A 21,648-nucleotide genomic window follows, 5' to 3' on the forward strand; every position below is an offset into this window, starting at 1 on the left:
TATGTACTCTCTACAAAAGAAAGAAAAAAACAATTGGCTGCACATACTCATTGAACTAAATCAGAAAGCTCTTAATTTGCATTTTGATTTGTGTCCTCACCAAAACTGAGATTATTTGTACTACAGATGTTAATTATGTGAAATAAATATTTGCAGTACTCCAGTTGGGATGTTAATGAGGTTGTGTTGTACAAATGATACACACAAAACTCTGATGATTCGCCTTTTGTTCAAGATAAAATTGTTATTAGCCCAACCAAATCATTCACAACATTCTCCTATAAGCATGTAGTGTTACTGTGCTGATTAGGTTTCCTTCAGCCTCCCTTCAGTAGAATAATGAATAAAGCAGCTTCATTTATAACCTTCATAAATAATCCAGACCTTTGCTGTGAGAACTGACAGTGAACTTAAAGGTCTGGTTGGATTTATGGCGCCCAACAAGAAACCACTTCAGGGTGAAAGTAATGCATCGCTGCTCATGAGTTCAGACGACCTGCAGGCAAATAAACACCTGATGTCCTGACGTTGGCTCAAAATAAACAGATCAACATGAGAACCAAATTACTGTAAACCTATTATAGCTCAGCTAAACTTGTAGACATTATTCATTTTTATTATTAATATAATACCTTAACTAACTAAATATATCAGTCTTTTTTTTCTGCTTGTTCCTGCTTTCAAACGTTATATGCAGATGAAATGACAGCTGGGAGAGATTTTCTTTAAAAATGCAGAGATGACTCGTTTGATTTTTCACCCACCTAACACCGACAGGTACAGATACAAACAGCCTCCCACCTGAGGCCGGCCTCCAGATGCTGCAGGCGTCAATCAACTTTTCAGACAGTTACGAAATGGAGGAGGCTGAGGTCAGAGGTCGGGGCACGGCTCTGAGTTTGGTGTTGGGACCAAGAATGAGGTCTGAGGTCTGGAGGATTTTGTGTGTTTATTTTTGCATAAATATGCTGTGCTATAAAACGTATCATGGTTTCTTGTTTCCTTTTATTATAAACTGATGTCTTACAGACTCAACAACAAGTCGTTAAATTTGATAATCATGTTTGTTTGTCTCTTTCGACTGGGAGGAGGCCCCGGGGAAGACCCAGGACACGCTGGAGAGACTATGTCTTTAGGTTGGCCTGGGAACACCTTGGGTCCCCCCAGAAGAGCTGGAAGAGGTGGTTGTGGAAAGAGATGTCTGGGCCTCCCTGCTCAAGCTGCTGCCCCCGCAACCCGACTTCAGAACAAGCGGAAGATAATGAACAGATGGATGTTTGTTTTAAGCCCAGAGAACTGGCTCAGAGCAGAAGGCCCGTTTGCCTAGTTTACGTCCACATTTCAAAAGTCCAACATCTCTGAAGTTTTCTGGAGGTGAACTCTGCTGACCTGGTTCATAATGCCCTATTTTATCTCATTTCCTCTCCAAGACTAGGGAGGACGTCCCACTTCAGCACATTTAGTAGCTAATTTTTTTAAGTAATGCAATTCATTTTATTTGAGTAAAAAAAAACAGATTGAATTCATAGTTATATTTCTAAAATACTTTAAACATTTATGCACAGTTCACTAAAATGCATATTATACAGTACATTGAATTTGTGGCACTATGGGTGTTAGTGTGCCGTGACATTTGGTAGTGATATTTTATATGAAGTTTACAAAATTGGGATTTTGGCAAAATGGTTGAGAAAGGCCAGTCCTCTTCAGAGCTCAGACGTTCGTCAAAATCAAGCCATCAATCAACAGGTCACAGAAAGTTGGACTTTACTGAACTGGATTTTAATTACATTTAACAGTTTCTACTCAATCACAGTTTAGGTTTTATGATTTTTTTCAAAATATTTTTAAGAAAATGCTCGACTTGTGTTGATGATGTCAAACTTTGAAGTGTCTAAAAAGTGTCACAACTTTCAAAAGCTCTTCGTCCTCCTGCAGGACTTTTCACATACCCATTCACATACAAATTATACATCGAAACAAGTTTAATTCCTCTTCACGCTGTTTCTCTCACTGCAATAGGTTTTCCTTTTATTTTCTCAAGTTTCCTCCTGAGGGTTTCTTTAATTAGTCATATCTCCTACATAAAACAGCATAAAACATAATTCCCATGTGAGACAATCGGGGTATTTATTTAGTCGCTCATGGTTCAGGAATTTTCATCCGACTTGTTTTTCACTATCTCTCTGAAAAGTGCTGTCAGGGAGTGACAGACACAGCTGTGTAGTTACCACGGTGATCATAATGAGCCACTGACAGCAGTTTTGACATGTATTATGCTCATAGTTATTTATATTTCTTAGTGTTTATACACAAAAAAATATAGAAACCCCATTTTAAATTATTACAAAGTTGATTTTAGGCAGCAGCTTCACGGCACCCTTCATGATTTCTCCAGAAATGACCCCAGATTGGGGATATTATCTGAACACAGCAGATCTAAACTGATCAAACCATTTAAGCTGCTTACAATTAGCAAAGTTATATAATCAGAGGTGAAGAGTCAAACACGCCGTGTGTCTAAACAAGAGGAACAGGACATTTACCAGCTGAACATTGTGTTTGACGGGTTCAAAACAAAACAAAAAATACGCTAAATGAACGTGTTCTGCCCTCTTTAAGTTGTTAAACACCATCATGACACTAAACCGAGCCACAAACAGCCGGGTTTGAGTTACAGAGGCACCGGCAGGAGAGAAGCAGCCGGCGCTGTCCTTTCAGCACCACCGCTACAACAAACAACCGACCCCTCCATGGAAAAATCACAAACCAAGCCAACTTTCACCGACTGCAGCTGAAACAAACGTTGCCCTCCTGAGAGAAAATCCACTTTAAAGCCCTCACTGTTCGCCCATGACACGTTTTGTTCCCAGACGAAGTTAATTAAAAGCGGAGGAGCGCTGTTGCTGGCCTACTTACCATCAATCGCCATGATGTTCTGTTTTGGCTTTGACCGAAGTGGGCGGGAAAAACCGAGGAGGACTGAACCACTCAGAGTGAAGCTAAGGGGGGGATCAACTATTAGAACAGTCCAAATATAAGGAGGGAAGGGTGAAAACTAAACGAAACGTCGCAACTTACGTTTGAATTCTAGTTAAATGACATCTGGGACTGACAATAACGTTAAAAGATGGGTAGAAGGTGAGGGGATAATTTACTTTGTGGTACGATCCAGAATTACGATGTACTAATGCGCATGCGTACAACTACACACCACGCCCCAAATACATTGATAGCTATTCTAGTCATTTAGTCCTTAACATCTTTTTTGTTCTCCCTTAAAGAAACTGGTCCAGATGACATGATTTGAACTTTTTTGTTGTCATCTACCTGGATGATTGAGCTTACAAACTTTTTTGTTTGTCCTTAGCATCGACCTTTTTTATTGGCTTTTAAACACAACATACTTATATATTTTATTGGTATTATATATTGTAATAGTGAAATGTTATCAATGGTGTAGGCATAAATGTATCTAGACCACAATGCATCGCAAAATACTTACATTGAGTATGCGCAACATTAACAGGAAAAGGTTCGTAGCTCAGATTTTAAATTAGCTGAATTTATAAAACACATTTAGGAGTGAGTTTGTCCTTGTACTTTTTTTTTTTTAAACAAATAAATTGGAATTTTAAATAATTTAAAATTAACATTGAATAGTGTGTAACTTTCTGATTTTAATCATTGCTAGTATGAAATATTAAAATATCAAGCATGGAGATTCCTCACAGAAAAAGAATGAACACCAACTATGAGACAAATTTGTCAAGGCCAACGATGAGATTATCAGCATGAAGCATGGATAACTGTAATCTAATTTAAATAATTTAATTGTTGGAATGAATTATATTAGTCATATTGCATAACTTTGTCATTGAGCACCTTGTAGAGTAGACATTATCATTATTCAACTCATTAAATGTTGTTTCTTAGTTAAGTGAGATGTTGTGAAAAAAAATGTGAAACTTGTCCAACAATTACTGAGTTTCAATTTGGTGTTCAATATTTGTGACCAGTTGTGGCAAAATATGTCACAAAGTTTTAAATAATGAGTCTTTATTTTACATCCTAAATTTAAAAAAAAAAACTTCTAAATTAAATGTAGTTTGTTAAAATTTGGTGATTTACTGCATCTCCTGGCAACAAGATAGTTTTGTTTACGAGAGCTCCGGTTTGAGAATTTATTTATTGCTCTAAAAACAATGCCATTTCAAACTCCAGCCTTCTCTTTAAAAAGGGGGATTCCAAAGCTTCATAATGACACCCAACATTATACGAAGGGATTTCCCAGCACTACGGCAGTCGGGAGAAAAAAAATGTAAATTAAAAAAAAATTTTTAAAGTATTATTTCTGAAGACATACCTGTAAGAAATTTTCACTTTAAAAAATAGATTAGGGGGGTTATATGCTCTTTTTGTTACTGGGATTATAGGGTGGCGTTCTTTTATGGACTTGTTCTTAAGCAAACCTCAATTATAACAAAAATTTATATTTTCCCAATTTTCGCTCAGCAGCCCGAGGTCATTCTCGTTCATTCTGCCAGCATGAATCAACATTTTTCTCTCGTTCTAACAAGTTATCTTTATTTTCTTCCATTTTCACTTCGCTCCAGGAGCAGTGGCGGCTTCTTCCAGGGTCTCGGCTGTTAATCATCTCCTGATTGCTGATGATGGCTGGAGGAGAAAAAAGGCAGCAGGGTTCTGATTCCTGAGAACCGACTGCTGCCATCAACCACAAGTGTTCTCGTCTGTTCTTCAGAAACGAAGAATGAGCCTCGGCCCACACGCCGTCCATCACAGAAATTAATTTTAGCTTTATACGAGTCTGAATACAGCACGATGCAACAACAACGTTAAGAAAGTGTTTGGTTGAACAGAAACAACAAACATCAGGTCACGTCAGACATAAGATAACACAAAATATTAAAACAGCACACAGCGAGCATCATTGATCATTTGTATATTTTCAGCTGGCATCTTTACCCTCCCAGCTGCACACTCATCTAGTTTGAAGAAAAAAAATAACATTTAAACTGAATCTACTAGAATAATTACAACAAAAACACAAGTGATAATTAAAACAATTTCTCTAGTCTGATTTAAATTGCTCTCTTTGCTGCTGCACTTGACCCATTTCCTGATGAGCTCCATTAAACCTTCATTAGTCTTGATCAACTCAACCTGTAATTGGGCTCATCCCACTATTGTGAGCCAAAGAGGGAAAATACTAGAGCCTGCTTGTGCTGTGCATAAGATTTTAACATATTAAAAAATAAAATCAATATACCGTAATAAAATTGACGTGCTTCTCCAGCTTCTAAAACAAACAAGCAGCTGTTGTATTGTATGGATTCTGAAAAGAAACCTGTTGTTCCGCTGGAAATATAAAACCCATTAAGTTTTATTTTGAGATTCACTTTTTAATTGTTTTTAACTAATGCATTCATCTGGTTGCCATGGATACACACAGCAGTCTGACATCAATCTTCGGCTTTTCAACTATAGATACAAACAAACGACAGAACCGTTTCCGAACTCTGGACTGACTTTCTAGTAGTGGAATCCTTGAAGGAATGCATATCGCTCACCGCTCTTTGAGCTAGAGTGTTACTGCTCGTTGCGACAACTCTCAGCTACTACCACACCAAAGTTTAGCTCCATATCTGTAAAACTAACCAAGCTAAAGTCATCTTTATACTGGATTATGTGCAGCGGCCATCTTGAATTGGGTTGACTCCAAAAGTCAGTCAGTTGTAGACGTCCATCCACTGATTATTTACAGCGAGATCATTCAGCTCCGTCCAGTGGCTGATGAGATATTTTGCTAACGGATTAAGAAGGCTGACACCAACAATTCTTATCAAGGTTTTTAGTTACAAGTATTCAGGATGATCAGCTACTACCGTACCATATTTTAGCTCAATAGCTGTTAAAGTGACAGAGATGTTGATATGTTGGCAAAAATCGATTAGCTGTGGCAGCCATCTTGAATTGAGTTGGGTCCAAAAGTTAAACCAGTTGTAGACTATAGGGTGATAAAGACAGAAACATATAAAAGAAAATGGAAAATATATATGTACAACTTTACAAAGTTTTTAGTTTTAAGGTCATTTTAATATAAATTTAAACTTTAGGTTGAATTGTTCTCAAAGTACAGATTTGGATGAGAAATGTTGGCAATAATGAGTTAAAGTCTGACTGAACAGGATGCGCAAACATAAAAACAGACCGTCTCCATCACCTCTATCTGTCCTTGTTTACTTCGTCCTATTTTTAGCTGCTGGATTCTTCAGAGCGGCTCTTTCCTGTTGTCATAGAAATGGACCGGCTCGTCCATTAGCTGCTCAGATCTCATCCACCAGAGGATGGAGCGCGGCTGCAGGGAGATCAATCACCTCCTGATCATCTGGCTGCTGGAGCAGCTGACAGTGATGTAAACACACAGGTAAGAAGATCAAAACCACCCGAGTTTTACTTTGAGAGGCCGATGTGTGATTTCACAGTACAGTCCTGTCCACAGAGCTGTGACCTTGATAAAAAAGTGACAAACTGACTGCTGCTGTTTTTAACACAAGGTCAAAGCATGAGCAGAAGTTTAAAATAAACAGAATATTATTTTTATAACCAATACTTGTGACCCGGGCCATGCTAGAAAATGAGTCGGATTGAATTCTGGCTCTGTGGTGAAATAAGTGAAAACATTAATTTTTGCTGTAACTGAGATTTGCATAAATATGAATCCATAATGTACAGATAACTCAAAGATTTTTACAGCTTTTATGGTTTTAAATATAGGGCTGTAGTTCCCAATGACATCATTCCAAGCCAGTAAAAACTGTTTTCAAACCAGCTTGTGTCCAGGCTGGGAAAAAAAAATTCCCCGATTTCAAACTACATATAATTTTGAAGCTTTTGAGATAAGAGAATCTGAATAAAATAATTTTTAAAATGTCATCATTGTGATGTATATTTGCAATATCATGATATTGCAAAACAAGGATTGGTGAAATGGACACAGAGCTGCTTTGAGACGCTCTTGTCTTTATTTTGACATCTGATAAAAAAAATAAAAAAAATCACACACACAACAAAACTTGCAGCTCGCCCGCCAATTAAATGGTTCTACTTCACTTCAAACTCGGATCCTCTACTAGAGGCCTGGGAGTTTGAGGATTCTGCTCTTTATCTTAGCTGTTCCTAGGACTGCACTCTTCTGGACAGAGTTGTTCCTGAGATCTGTTGGAGCCACTCTTCCCTGGGGGGTCACAGCACCAAGTGCTCCAATGACCACTGAGACTGCTGACACGTTGACTCTCCAAAACTTCTGCATTTCCTCTTACAGCCCTTGCCATTTCTCCAGCTTCTTGTGCTCCTTCTGCCTGGTGTTACAGTCACAAGGGATTGCTACATCTATCACTACGTCCTTCTTCACTTGCTTGTCCAACGCCACAATGTCCGTTTGGCTAGAGAGGGCTGGACTGAAGGACAGCACAGAGGCACTAATCATGGCAGCTCAAAAACAGAACCTCAGCACAAGAGCAATAGAGGCTGGGGACGACCATACCAGACAAGACTCTTGCAGACTGTGCAAAGATGCCCCTACGGCAATCCAACACATGCAGCATTACATAATGCAGGGTGTAATATCCAGGCAGCCAAAACATACATGGAGCACCATAACCAAGTGGCTGGAGCCTATACAGGAACATCTGTGCCAAGTATAGACTAGAGGTCCCACAGTCAAAGTGGAAGACTCCACTAAGGATGGTGCAGTGCAGAAAGGTTAAGATACTGTGGGACTTCCAGATCCAGACTGATAAACAGTTGATGTCTAACCATTCAGCTGGCTCTTCAGGACCTAACTTACTTTCTGTAGGTACTTGGTTGTAGCTGACTTTCATGCAGTCTCATCATGATCGCCATTTGCCTGTGGGATTCCAAGATATTTGTAGCTGTCCTGAACATCTGCAATGTTGCCTTCAGGCAGTTCAACCCCTTCAGTTGTGATCACCTTGCCTCTCTAGCATACTGTTCGACTGCATTTATCCAGTCTGAATGACATTCCAATGGGTTTGGGGTTCTGTTTATTGCATTTATGATTCAATGGAATAAAATAAGCACATTTAAAAAGGTAAAAGATCATTGTAATACTTGTTTTATTTACATAATGACTTTAACTGCTGGATGTCCAGCCCATGAGAGCTCTGCTGGCTTTCAGTAGCTGTGCCCCACTGAGCAGTTTAGTTGAATAGTTCTGATCTAAAGACTATAAAATATCAAGGTTGTTTTAAACAAACTGTGACGCCACCTTGTGGGGAAAATCAAACCGTTTGTAAACATTAAAAAAATAATAAATAAAAAAAATAAACCCGTTTAAGTTCGACTGGTTTTGTCTCAATGCAGAACCTTTGAAACACGTTTTTCAGGACGTTCAGGATTAAATATCCTAATGCGCTGGTCTCTGGTGTTCCACAAACTAGATTGGTTTAAATAATTTTATTCAGGACGGTCTGATTTTTTTTTTTTTTACCTTAAAGTTTTTTTGTGTTACTCTCAGCTTGAACAGATAGGCTCTAAAGTTTTAAGTTATTGAATAATCTGCAATCTGAAACAATAATCTGCTGCAAGAATTTATTCAAATTAACTCATGAATATTCATGTATTATTAAAACAATAAAAATTTAAACATTTGTATTAATATCAGATATTAAAATAAGCAAATGTTTCCCTTCAGAAATAGATTATTTTGGCTCTGAGCTCACAGAGTGTTTGTTTTCCAGGTGTCACACACCTGTACAGGTGTTTTAACACTGCAGTTTCTGTTTCAGGACGCTCAGCTGCTCCACGTTGACGCTGCTGCCGCCGCACACGATCACCAGCAGGGGGCCCTGTAGAGCCGGCAGCCGACCTAAGAATAAAAAGTTCCTGACTGACATGTCTCAAACAGGAGGACGATTAATGAAACATGGAGCTGAAAGATGAAGACTCCGGTGTTACCTTCATCCTGTAGTCTGGGTATGAGTCTGCTGTAAACGGCTGCTAAAGACGCTCCACAGGCCATCTCCACCAACACGCGCTCCTCGTCTGCAGAACCACCAGAACACACGGCTCAACAAACCAGAACTAAAAGAGCTTTACTTCTTTTTGTCTCCTGTCTGGTGAAAATCACAAAACTCTAAATGTACTAAAATACACATGAATCAAAGCAACAAACCAGATTTAAAAAATATACATATTAACATGTAAGGAGATGCACAAAAAACTGATTGATCAAATCATCCAAAACTGAAGCAGCTAAAGAACAAAACAGTTAAAAAGGTTAGCAAGCAGGCCTACCTATAAGAATAGCAAAACTGTAACTCAAAAACAGAATTAGCAAAAGGCTAGATCAAAGATAAAAGTACTTGCAGTTAAAAGCTAAAAGTAGCAGAAGCAAAACGTTACCTAAAAGTTAGATGGTGTGCTACAACTAGCTAAAGACTAGCTGAAACCTACAAGTTCCAAAACGTTAGCTAAAAGCTACAACTAGCAGAACAGTAGCTAAAAATTAAAGGAGCAAAGAGCTAGCTAAACAGAACAATGGCTAGTTTAAAGCTGAGCAGAACGGTTGCTAAAACTTAAATGTTGCAAAAGATAAGCTAAATGCTGCAAGTATCAAAATGCTGGGTACAAGCAAAAAGTAACAGAACAGTAGCTACAAATTAAAAGTAGCACAAGAGGAAGAAGGTTAAGCAGATTTACAAAAGAACAAAGTTGATGAGAATTAGCGAGATCTGCGTGTTTCTTTGAGGAAACTATTTGAAAATAAAGTTGCAAAAACAAAAGTCAAAGCATCCATGCTGTAACGAGCTGAACGTTTTGATGCATGAACAGCTAAAATAGCTCAAAGTGTGCAGAGTCAGAACGGTGGCCCAGTTCTACTTCTTCTGGCCCAGAAGGAGAACCCACTGACCTAGGAAGGTTTGGACGGCGTGCAGAGCCTGCTGATCGGTCACCAGCTCCGATATGATTGTCACCTCGCCGCCCTGGCTGTAGTCGAAGGCTCGCTGACAAACTGTTTTTGCTCCGAGACATTTTGCCTCGCTGTGGCGAGACGAACAAAACGGTGACGGTGCGTTCAGGAACTTCAACAAAAAGATTAAATTAGTAAACATCCAACCTGGTGATATCCTCCAAAGTCACCACCTTCCCTGCCTTTACTGCAGCGTTGAAACAGTCAGCCCCCACTGTTTCCATGGCGATGACTGGTACGTCAATCCAGCCAACATCCTTCAGACCCTGGATGACCCCGCACAGGAGTCCCCCGCCTCCCACAGACAGCAGAACGGCACCCGGCTTCACTCCAGAGCCCAGAGAGGCCGAAATCTCAGAGATCAGAGTGGCATGGCCTTCCCTGTGAACGTTTGCAGAGATAAACCCAGAAATGTTTTTATTTTAAGGACACACTATGTAGAAACAAGTCACTTCCAAGTGTTTTCACCAGAGCAAGGGGTGATCGAAAGGAGGAACAAAGGTCAGGCCTTCAGTTTCTGCCAATCTGAGAGCTTCTGCGTTGGCGTTGTCCCAAACCTGAGAGAAAAACAGAAATGTGCACCTTTCTTCTCAGTAACTTATTTAATTATATTCCACCTCACCTTTCCACTAATCCTGACTGTAGCCCCCTGATCCTGGAGCCTCTGGACCACCAGCTGAGGAGACGACGAAGGAACCACAATGGTGGCAGGAACACCCATTTTCCTAGCGACATAAGCAGCAGCCAAACCTGCATTCCCGCCTGGAAAAACAACTGTCGACATCAAGCCAATGCAACACTAACGGTAAACGTGCAGCAAGAACGCGGAGTCTCAAGAGCTTTACTGAAGAGTCTAAAACTGAGCTGTCAAAGTTTAAAATAGCAGAAGACTAGCTAAAAGCACAAAATGCAACCGAAGTATAAAAAGTTTAAAATGCTAGCTAGAAGCTCAAATGATCCATATGCTAGCCAAAAAAAGCAAACTAGGTAAAAGTAACAAAATGCTTTGAGAAGCTAAAAACAACAAAAGCTAGGTAGAAAAAGTAGCAGATGACTATCTAAAAGATAAAGTAGTAAAATGCTTGAAAAAAAGTAGCAAAACAGTAGCTAGACATAATGAAAGGCTAGCTAGAAGTAGCTAATAGTGGCTAAAAATTATAGGTCAATGCTAGCTAAATGCTACCAAAAGCTAGCAAAACACTGGCTACAAGCTAAAACTAAAAAGTCTAGCCAGAAGCTAGAATGAGCAATGGACTATCTAACAGCCAAAGTAGTAAAAGGCTAGGTATAAGCTAAATGTAGCAAATACAAATAATTAAGCCTGAATAAAAGTATCGAAAACTGGGCAGATGATAAATGTGGTTAAAATGCTTATAGGCAAGCTAAAGTTAAACTAAGCCAAATCCAAGCTACAAGCTAAAAGTAACAAAACAAAAGATAAAAACATATAGGCTGGTAAAAACCAGCTGCAGAATGTTAAGCAAGAGCTATGGAACAGTAGCTGAAAGATAAAAGTAGATTGTGGCACAACGCTAAAAGTAGCTAAAGCTAGCTAAACAAGGCAAAACGTCAACTAAAAGCTAAATAAATCAAAAAGCTACCTGTAAGACAAAAAAGAAACAGTATCTGAAGCCGATATTAACAAGAATGTTTCTGAAGGGATCTAAATGTATTTTAATAGTGAAAGTATTTGTAAATAAAGTAAATAATTTGAAAACTGTAAAAGTTACAAACGTAGCAAACTTCTGGATGGTACCTGAAGAACAGACGATACCTTTGGACCGCCTGGCGAGCTGAAACAACACATCAAACAGTCATCATCTGACATTGCACATCCAGACAGGCTTATGACAGATTCTCGGGGCTCCCACCTGCTGGCACAGGTGTCCGATACCCCGGATCTTAAAGGAACCGGAGGGCTGGGAGTTCTCCATCTTCAAATAAACTGTGGACCCCAGCAGCTTAGACATGCTGACACTCTCCAGGAGAGGTGTGTTTAGGTGGAAATGTTCCGGCATGTTGACAAAAACCTGTCTGCTAACAAAAAATGTAAATAAAATAAAATAAGAATCTAACCGATTAGGCTTCAAGTGTTTTAAAACAAGGTTCTAATCGGTGATTGATGACGTCAGCGCTATACGTGAGGCCGGTGTCACCTTCAAATACAACTGAAAATGCAGGAAAGTAGAAACTCGTAAATTTGGTTTATTGACGATGCCTAAAAAGAAAAAGAAGTCTCAAAATACCGCCAATGTATTCACATATGAAAAGTGATAAGCATTAGATATGTATCGTTGTGTTAAATTTGCATATATTAAAGGCCATAGCAAGAAAACGACACGTTTAGCACAAACCAACGTGCAAAAGTCGAAATATTAAACGTAAAAAGTGTTTACTTACATTCGGTGAAATGGCAGATTTGAAAGAACGTTTAAATTAATGGTGATGTTTTGTTGTATGTGTGAAATATCAGTTTTATATTTTTACTGTAACGTAGCGGGTAGCTAAAGTGACCGTAGATACAAACACTTCCGATGAGACCTTCACAATAAGACAATACGCTTTCTTTTCACACATTTAAAAAATAATTTAGACAATTTTAGGTATATTTTACTTATTAGTAATACTAATAATATTAGTACAAATATCATATCAATAATAAAGTGGATTTAGCTGTAGACACAACTGTTGCCCAAAATGTTTGTTTTATTTTGAAATATTTTCGGTTGGTTTCCTGTTATTTTCAGAAGCTTTATCCATTATGGTCTTACTGTAACAGCTTGTAAACGAACTTTTACATTTCTAAAACAAATGTTCATATTCTCTAGTAAACACTGTTTTTACCCTTACGGTGTTGTAGATTTTAAAGAACATAATCTTACCCGCTGAGCAGTTTATGTCGGTGCTGAGCCCTGAAAGAAAACTGAACTTTAAATTTCCATCTAAAGTCCAGTTTTTATTACCATGCCCCCTATCACTGTTTGTTATTAACCAAGGAAAAGTGACGTAGGGAGAAGGTATACAGTATTAGGTATATTCAGTCAATCTTTATTTATACAGGTTATAAAGCTTGTTTTCATTCCCCATGCTCTTCTTTTTCCCTTGTATATTTAGTTTAATCATTTATGAAACCTGGTCTAATCTGACAACAAGCCATGCATCTTTAACAATCTTGTTTTTCCTTTAAGGTTTCCAACCTTTTAAAGTAGTCTAACGTCAATATACTTTTAAATACTTACAAATCTTATCCATTTTCTACTTTTATCGTGTTTACAGTTTTTTGTTTTTGTGTCACAAATCCGGGGGAGTCACAGCATTGGTTCTTTGCACAGATTATACTTTTATTAATTTTATTATTGTACATTTATAGTTACAGTTTTCATATACAGTACAGTAATGGTGTGTACAGCATGAGTTCAAGAAGCTGAAAACCAGCCCGTACACCAGATGGCAGCAGTTAGTCACATCAGCACTGACAGAAACAAAAGAATAATAATAAAAATAAAAATACTGTTATAAATAATAAAAATAATGATAAGGAAATAAAACATTTTATACAACTACTGACTGATGCTGCTGAAAAAGTTTAAACACTGAGCTTTTAGCTCATGTTTCAGAGTTACCGTTTCTTCAGTTTAAACTTAATCTAAAACTTGTTTTCTGAACACACACACACACACACACACACACACTTCCTCTCCCCCTCCTTTCTGTTTTACCAGCAGCAAACATTCGAACAAATGTTGACACGTCAGCTTGAACCAAGTCATCTGGTAACGATTTCCAGATGCTTTTTTTTTTTACATCGGGGTGTGAAATCAGAGCCGTAATATTCCTCTGATCTGACACCAAGTCTTATGTCGGGTGACCTCAGAAACCACATGCCAGTTTTGTGTTTTCACCTCTCCTGCGGCTCCAACTTTCCTCTCTCCATCTTCACTTTCGCTTTTCGTTCTTTCTTTTACCCGATCTAAACAGTAAACTTTAGATTCCTTCTGTTAATGAAAGCATTTAACGATCAGTAACCGGTACAACTTCAAACGCTGCGGTGTTTTCACGTCACTAAAGCCGAGCTTGAAGCTACATCTGAAAATGATTTTTTTAACAGTGCCTCTCATGCTGCTTGTAAAGTTGTCGAGCTGTTAAAAGGTTTTAATGAAGCTCCAGGCAGGTGGAGATTTTTTTTTTCTGCTGCATCCTGACAACCAATAATAAAGTGGCTCAAAAGTTGCCTCCTCGTTTTTACAGTTCCTCTGCTTCATGAAGGCCTCCACCCTTTTCTTCTGTCTTTAGTGACTTCCTCCTCCTCCTCTTCCTCCAGATCCGGGCTTTATGCCAGAGAGCGTTGTCTGGGTTTGATCCTTGGATACAGCTGCAGAGACACAAACACACCGAGTCACATCGTCTAAACTTTCTCCAGATGCTCCAACATCACCGAGGAGACGAGACGCTGCATAAAAATAAACCTTCTGCTTTGTTTTTGTTTCTTTGAAGGAGACAGTCATAACGTTGTTTCTTTTTATGTATATGTCAGTGTTAATTTTCATAATCTAAGTAAGAGACTTGAGCTACTACGAGCCAAAAGAAACTAAAAAAACTGCAAAACTGCCGAGTTCGGAATGACTTTGTTGAAATATTGGATATTAAATTAAAACAAGCCGAAGCTCAACTCAACCAAACTAAAGCTAAAAACTAAAATCAGCAAAACCATAACTAAGATATAAAATTAATAAAATGCTGAGAAATGGCTAAAAGCTAACAATAGCCAAAACTAAACCTAAAAATAAAAAATAGAACAGAAGCTAAAAGCTACAAGTTACAAAACTGAAGAAAAAAGTTCAAATTAGCTAAACTAACTACCGTAAAAGCTAAAATTAGAAAGACAGAAAGCTAACATAGAAATAATAAAACAATAGCTAAAAACTAAAAGCTCAAAACATAATGTATCAAAAAAACATAGCTAAAAGCATAACTTTGCAAAACTGAAGCTATAATTTACAATTAGCTAAAACCCTAAAATAGCAAAACAGAAACTAAAAGCTAAAAGGGGCATAAGACAAAAACAAGTTTGCTCAAGTATATCTTAAAGAGGACAATGTTTTTGGAGTGAATGAAGAGATTTCTGTGTATTTCTATGGGATGTTTGTAAATAAAGTTACGTAATTAAAAATGATAAAAGTAACAATCAAACAAAAAGTCATAGCACATCATTTCAGATTGAGCAGAATGTGTTGATATATGATTGGTAAAAATTGCACAAAGCATGCAGAAACTGTTCGATTGCATAAAAAGTTTTGAAGAAACTGTAAATAAGTGGAATCGGCATTTCCACAACTAAAGGACAAAGCTTGGACCTTCATGTTTCACAACTCCATGGCTAATTTCAAACAGACATGAGAAATTGCCCAAATAAGTTCTTTAGTATTTACAGAAACCTATTCAACCTTGCTGTTTACAACAGCACCTGAATGCATCACAGAAAACCGACGCTAGATGCTGAACTCTGAAATAAAGTTCATCCACAGTGTTCATGTCTGTGTTGACTCACCCCCAGCAGATTTCTGGGTATGTATCCCTCGCGGTTGTTCAGCCTCGCCCACCACCACTCTGTCTCAACGTCATCGTGGCGACGCAGCACCGTAACGGCGTCGCCCTCGCCGAAGGAGAGCTCGTCAGCCCGCTGAGCTGTGTAGTCCCACAGAGCATAGACCAAACCTTTGTTCATCACGCCCAACTTTTCTTGAACACCTGCAAGAAACAAACAAAAAAAAAAGATAAACTCGGGGCGAATCCCTCCATCGTGGCGCAGCGTGCTAATGAGTTCGGCTGCGTTCGATACCAACCGTAGAGGAACTGAGAACACTGGGTGTAACCTTCCTCCATTTCTTCACATTTGTCTGCCGCAGTTTCTACATCGCTGATCGTTGTGGCAAAAATGGCCGCTCCAGACTCGACCAGCATCTTGCAGAGATGGACGCTGTTACACGAAGCCGCACAGTGAAGAGGAGTCCTGCAGAGATGAGGAAGAGAAGAATAAGAACACTTCATCTTGAACCTGACTGTTAATTTAAAAACTCAGTGGTTCTGACAGTGCCGAGCTCTGCACCGCGGCTACTGAGCGCGCTCATTACTTCAACTCCTTGCAGCCAATCAGCAGCCTTGGCTCCGTTATAAATGTTAATATGATTATTATAATAACAACTGACCAGCCGTCGCTGTCTGCTGCGTTTACATTGACCCCAAAGTCCAGCAGGAACTTCACGATGTGGTGATGACCAGCGCAGACGGCGTTATGAAGAGGAGTTATGCCTTCATCGTTGGGCATACTGGGGTTTTCCACCTGAAAGAGAAACATTTTTTTTTTAATTAAACACAAATTTTACAACAAAAGTAAAGTCAGTGAAACAGGATTTTGGTGTTAGATAAATAACTTAGTTTTGACTAGAATTAACTTGCAAACAGTCAAACAACAGTAATCAATATGCAATAATGAAACTTATTTTGAAGTACAAGTACTATAAATGTCACCTCATAAATGATCCTCTGCACCAGATCAAACTCTCCTTCTAAAGAAGCATCCAGCAGCAGAGCCAGAGGGTTGAACTTGACTCTCAGCCCGTGGCCGGTCCGCTCCGATGACGGCTTCTTCAGGTTGCTTCTCTTCGCCTGCAAAGAAAAACAGGAAGTGTTTAAAATGCAGAGCAGGAAGAGATTTCTCCCTGATATAAAAATATGATGGATGGTTTTAAAGGGGGTATACCCATACCTTAGGCAGTGGAGGAGGGGCAGAAGGTGATGGAGAGGCATGGCCTGCTGAGGTCTGGGCGGGGCTTGTTCTCCTCTGGTTATTGTTGTGGTCATCCGGCCTCACAGGCGCAGGAGTTGGACTAGGCTGAGTTGATGGAGGCGCGATGTTTGTACTCTCTGGTGCTGATGCGTTTTCTTTGGGCGTTTCCGTGGGAACTGAGGGAGGAGATGAACGGCGGGAATCTTCAGCCTCCACGGCCGCTAAGCTGACCTTCTTCTCACTGGTTTCAACATTCCCATTGGCTGAACTGATGTCCATGTCTCCCAAAAGGCAGTCAGGCTGGTAGAAAGGGTTACCTGTGAAATAATAATAAGGGAACGTAAACACACGCTTGATCGTTTTTACTCGTTAAAGTCACATGAGCATCATGTCTCACCTGAGCCTCCCTCCATACCTCCTGCCAACGTGTTGAACCTGCACATCACAACAGTTTATGTTTTTACTTCAGTTTGACACAAACACACAAAACCTAATTTGTTTCACTGCTGGAGTAAACAACAACAACAACAACAAAAACAAGTTGCTAACCTCTGATAGAGCAGTTTCTGAATGTTCGGCCCCGTTGGGCACTCGGGTTCAGTGATTGAGCTCCGTTTCTTCAGGGGCCGTGGAGCATTGCTGAGGCGCCGGCGCAGAACTTCCAGATCCACATCGCTCTGGTATCGTAACTGGGAGTGAGCTGTGGAAACGAGACACCCAAAAAAACTTTACAGGAAAGGTTCAAACTAACAAAACCGTCTTCTGCTTCATGCTTGTTATTCATTTCTGTTCACAAAACAGCATCATGGACAAAAAGACAAACATTTGAATTTTGTTGGATAGATTTTCACAAACGCAGCGTTACAGCATTTATACATATCCAGAGACGAGTTATTTAATATGTTTATGATCCAGGAGACGACCTCTATGTAAATCAACTTAAAGATTAAAGTTTGAACTCTGTGATGGTCCATCACTGAATAAAACATCTTCTCATCCTCCCTGAACCACTTTTTCCACAATTTGAGCCAGATGAATCTTGGAATTATCCTGTCCCAAAAGCCCTATGAAAAAACCTGCTCATTCAGTATAAACCGATACTCAGCTGACTCTGCTTTTGGATCCGAATGCTCCTGAACCTCAGCCGGATCAATGGGAGCAACTCAGAATCAAAACACAGCCCTCTACAGGCGTGTGCAGCCGGCACAATGCATGATGGGAGCATCACTTCATCTGCTGCACCCCTTAACTTGAGAATCTGGACTCATCAGAACCAAAGGGTCCAAACTTCAGTCCAGTTTGCACAATAAAACATTTCGTCCCCAAATAACTTCACTGATGAGTTGCCTCGAGTTCTACTGTTAATAATTTATCATCACTGATTAAAATTTATCTTTTATCAGTTTATTTAGTAAACTTTAATCAGTGAGTTATTTTGACCAAGCGGTTATGATGTCCAGGTATTTAAATGTAAATACAATATTCAGAAACATTTGTTTATCCTGATGGTTTCTGTCCGGTGTGAACCTACCCATCGGTGTGAGCTTGGTAGGACTGAGGGGACGGGGGATGTTGTCCACGTTAGGTGGAGGAGGAACTTGTCCATCACTGTTTCCTCCTCCTTCCTTTCTTCCTTCTTTATCTTTACCTTCCTCCCCCGCTGCCTTCACGCCTCCTCCTCCTTGGAGGAAAGGGACGGGGGATGGAGACGAGGAGGAGGTGGGCAGGATGGGTTTACCGTAGACTGAGGAGACAACAAAGGGAGGCGATGACTTGTTTTTTGTGTAATAAGATATTTAATGTGAACACGCAGCAGAGTTTAAATTGATTTTTTTACCTGCTTTGACGGCCGTTCTGTTGCTCAAAGATCCGTAGTTTTTGGCCTGAGGCTGTTGAAGGTACATGCTGTAGATTGAGCTGCTGTTCATAGTGGGGGGGCCCTTCCTGGGTGACTGCGGCCTGGAGGGGTGGTCCGGGACATAGGGACGTACGGCCACAGCTGGAGGGGGGTCTGTGCGCTCAGTTTGAGGGGGTTGAGAGGAGGTGGCAGAACCTATATGCAGAAACAGAAAGTTTACAATCAATAAAAAACATAAAACAAACAAACAAAAACAAAGACAAACAACAGGATGGATCACCTTGGCTTGTGTTAGGAGGGACAGAAATACGCTGCTGTATTTGCTGTGAGGAGGAAGAGGATGATGAAGAGGTTGGTGTGGATCTGGGCCAGCCCAAAGTGCCAGGGGCAGAGCGCGGCAGCGAGCTTGTGGCACAGTGATGCCCCGCTGCCTGATGGGAGGTGCTGGGGTAGGTCCCATAACCAGAGGGAAGCTGCATGGGAGGAAACAGAACCAGATTTTTAACCAACGAGGGCTTCATGAGGACAATTTAACATCAAACGTCCACGTTATTTATAACAATTAGAATATTCTGTGTGGTGCAGAAACAGAACCTGTTCCGGACTGCAGGTCTTCCAGTCTGGTCCACTTTTGCTAATCTTTGGCCACGATGCTTCATTGGCTGAACAGGAAGACAAAAATGAGGAAAAAGGAGTCGAGTTTAAAACATAAAATGCTCTCAAGAAGCAGCAAACCAACGCAAATGCAGAGGAAGTTCTATAACTGATAAGATCGGGTGAAAAACAGTGAGAAGTCAGAAAGATAGAGAAGGAAAGACGGTAAAAACGAAATGTCAAAGAAAGATCTGGACGCTCACATGCTGCTTGAATATGATTCAAATTAGCAGCAATTTACATGTTAGCATTAGCAAAGCAAACTTATACGAAATGACTCAGACTTGGCTACATGCGCATCCAGTTATCATATCTGTATTATTTGTAAAATATCCCTTGTTTTCTGGTTATGTTTTATTTGAGCTGATATATTTGTCCTTCAGCTCAACAAACACTGTAAACAAACTAAAAAAAAAAAAAACTGTTAAAAGTACGAGCAGGTTTGACATCAGATTGCAGTTATCTTATCTGATATTAGACGCTGTTCAAAACGTTGGTTAACATGAAAAACAAACTAAAAATACAAAACAAAAAAGAACGCAGCAGCTCTGAAGGTTCGAAACTTATTTAGCAGATTTAAACAGCGCTCGTTACAAGGATGAGAAAATCAGGCGATCGTAAAACGTTTTTCAAACAGCTAATCGGAAGGTGCACAGCCTCGCTGCTGATGCCAAAGTTCCATTTTCAACCACTGCTTAGCCATCTGCAGGACGACAGCTGCACAACGCCGTGGTCCCTCCACATACCAGACCAGTACTGAGCATAGCAGTTCTGCAGAGAGCTGCCACTTTAACCTGCTGACCCCAGGAAGCAAACAGTCACGACAGGAAACCAGCAGTCAGCTTTGTGCGAGGTGGAAACTTGGCTTTCAGCCCGACAGCTCAGATTAGAAGCAGCCTGTGAATTGTACGAGGACAGAGAGAGGACACAGAGCGTCCCCGTGCAAAGGACAAAAGGAGAACTCAGATTAAGAGAATCTCAAACTTGTCTTTTAGGTATCGTCCAGTGTCTCAGTAAGTCATCAAGTGATTTTTCGGGTGTTTTGCACTAAAACAAAAGTGGATAAATCATTAATATATGTTTAAAGATGAATAAGGTTTGTCTCCACAGGTTAATCAGCTGCAGACAAACATCAGATTATTATTTTCTGAAAGGTTTATTAATGTTTGTCCAGTGCTTCATGAGATATTACGGTAAGAAACACACGTATCGTCCACCTCTGCCTTCTGGTGGTGGGCGACAATAAATACTTGTAGTTTTCTGAACTTTTCTTCCTGGATTCTGATTCGCACAAACATTTTGTACAAGAGTTTTAAACCCATCACACGACATTAAAGCCTCCTGTTTTCTTTCTCGAACCACAAGACAAACTGTACAAAGCACCGACTTCCCTTCATTCATCTGCTGCTCCTCCCTGTGGCTGTGATTTACAACAATGATGTATTTTCCACATTACGTAAGGCTCAGTAATAAATAGAACGGTGGCATTCAGGAACACAATGAGGCTTGTAACAGTGCAGGTTAAAGACATTTTGGTTCAACTAGTACAAACGTTTTATGTTCTTTATTTTAAGGCTGATTGAAAATGATAGAGAAAGATGCTAAAATGATAAATTATTATTATTAAACATATTTATTGTCATAAACAGTTTCCTAAGATATTTTCTATCTATGAAACTGATCATCTTTATCATTAACCCCCACATTGTCCATTAACTTGATGACAAGTGTTTGTTAGAGGATGAATCAACCACTTTTAATAATTGCTTAAAAATACAGTTTTTTATAGGTTTGTCCACCATAAACTTGTTAAATCTTTTAGGTAAGCCCCTTAATAGCCTTTAGTTGTAAAAAGAAAATTTGACAAGTCTAAAATTTTTAGGAGCACTATGACTTTTAGTAGCAGTACAGTAGTCCCTCTCTACATCGCTGTTCGTTTATCGCGGACTTGCTCTATCATGGTTTTTCAAAATAAGATCGGACAAGACACAAAATTTTCTGATTGATGAATGAGCCGCATGATCGGCATGGAATTTTATTTAAAATAAATTATTTTAAATTATTTAGCACCTGCTGCACCTCTGTGCAGCCCACAATCAAGGATAAGCTTCCTCCTGCAGCTGATCAGCTGTTTTCCGTGCAGAGTGGGCGTGGCCAAGAACACTTGAAGGTGGCTGAGAGCAGCGGAGGCAGAGAAAGAGAAATCAGGACATTCTGTGCTCTTTTAGAGTGTTCAGAAACATTGTTTAGAATATTCCAATAGTGCGGGAAGGGTCTAAAACACCTTTATATATATATATATATATATATATATATATATATATATATATATAT

At 39.5% G+C, this 21,648-nt stretch overlaps 2 protein-coding genes across 2 annotated transcripts in view; both read right to left on the bottom strand.

Moving 5' to 3' along the window:
- Window positions 1-6,319: 6,319 nt before the first annotated feature.
- Window positions 6,320-12,917, bottom strand: sdsl (serine dehydratase-like). The gene is made up of 10 exons (XM_037694576.1): window positions 12,898-12,917; window positions 11,887-12,052; window positions 11,772-11,808; window positions 10,638-10,777; window positions 10,484-10,572; window positions 10,163-10,396; window positions 9,956-10,086; window positions 9,001-9,087; window positions 8,795-8,911; window positions 6,320-6,425 (listed from the first exon to the last, which is right to left on the bottom strand). The coding sequence occupies exons 2-9, from the start codon at window positions 12,031-12,033 to the stop codon at window positions 8,808-8,810; spliced, it is 969 nt and encodes a 322-aa protein (XP_037550504.1). The 5' UTR covers window positions 12,034-12,052; window positions 12,898-12,917; the 3' UTR covers window positions 6,320-6,425; window positions 8,795-8,807.
- Window positions 12,918-13,713: 796 nt separating this feature from the next.
- The window catches only part of LOC119427710 (apoptosis-stimulating of p53 protein 1), a 41,560-nt gene continuing 33,625 nt past the window's right edge, over window positions 13,714-21,648 (bottom strand). The window contains exons 13-24 of the mRNA XM_037695346.1: window positions 19,255-19,322; window positions 18,941-19,133; window positions 18,640-18,855; window positions 18,334-18,546; window positions 17,352-17,502; window positions 17,200-17,237; window positions 16,782-17,119; window positions 16,544-16,681; window positions 16,222-16,355; window positions 15,859-16,025; window positions 15,564-15,763; window positions 13,714-14,387 (exon numbers count right to left, since the gene is read on the bottom strand). Of these exons, the coding sequence (XP_037551274.1) occupies window positions 14,346-14,387; window positions 15,564-15,763; window positions 15,859-16,025; window positions 16,222-16,355; window positions 16,544-16,681; window positions 16,782-17,119; window positions 17,200-17,237; window positions 17,352-17,502; window positions 18,334-18,546; window positions 18,640-18,855; window positions 18,941-19,133; window positions 19,255-19,322 (1,898 nt within the window). The 3' untranslated portion in view covers window positions 13,714-14,345. The remainder of the gene's footprint in view (window positions 14,388-15,563; window positions 15,764-15,858; window positions 16,026-16,221; window positions 16,356-16,543; window positions 16,682-16,781; window positions 17,120-17,199; window positions 17,238-17,351; window positions 17,503-18,333; window positions 18,547-18,639; window positions 18,856-18,940; window positions 19,134-19,254; window positions 19,323-21,648) is intronic.

Source organism: Nematolebias whitei, chromosome 21, assembly GCF_014905685.2.
Source record: "Nematolebias whitei isolate Nwh7 chromosome 21, NemWhi1, whole genome shotgun sequence".
Taxonomy (NCBI): Eukaryota; Metazoa; Chordata; class Actinopteri; order Cyprinodontiformes; family Rivulidae; genus Nematolebias; species Nematolebias whitei.

Bases quoted from the DNA above. Each gene is read 5' to 3' on its own strand.
- sdsl (XM_037694576.1), bottom strand. From the start codon at position 12,033: ATGCCGGAACATTTCCACCTAAACACACCTCTCCTGGAGAGTGTCAGC. The intron at 11,809-11,886 runs GTGGGAGCCCCG...GTGTTGTTTCAG, and splicing joins TCGGACACCTGTGCCAGCAG to CTCGCCAGGCGGTCCAAAGG. The intron at 8,912-9,000 runs GTAACACCGGAG...TTTTATTCTTAG, and splicing joins ACCCAGACTACAGGATGAAG to GTCGGCTGCCGGCTCTACAG.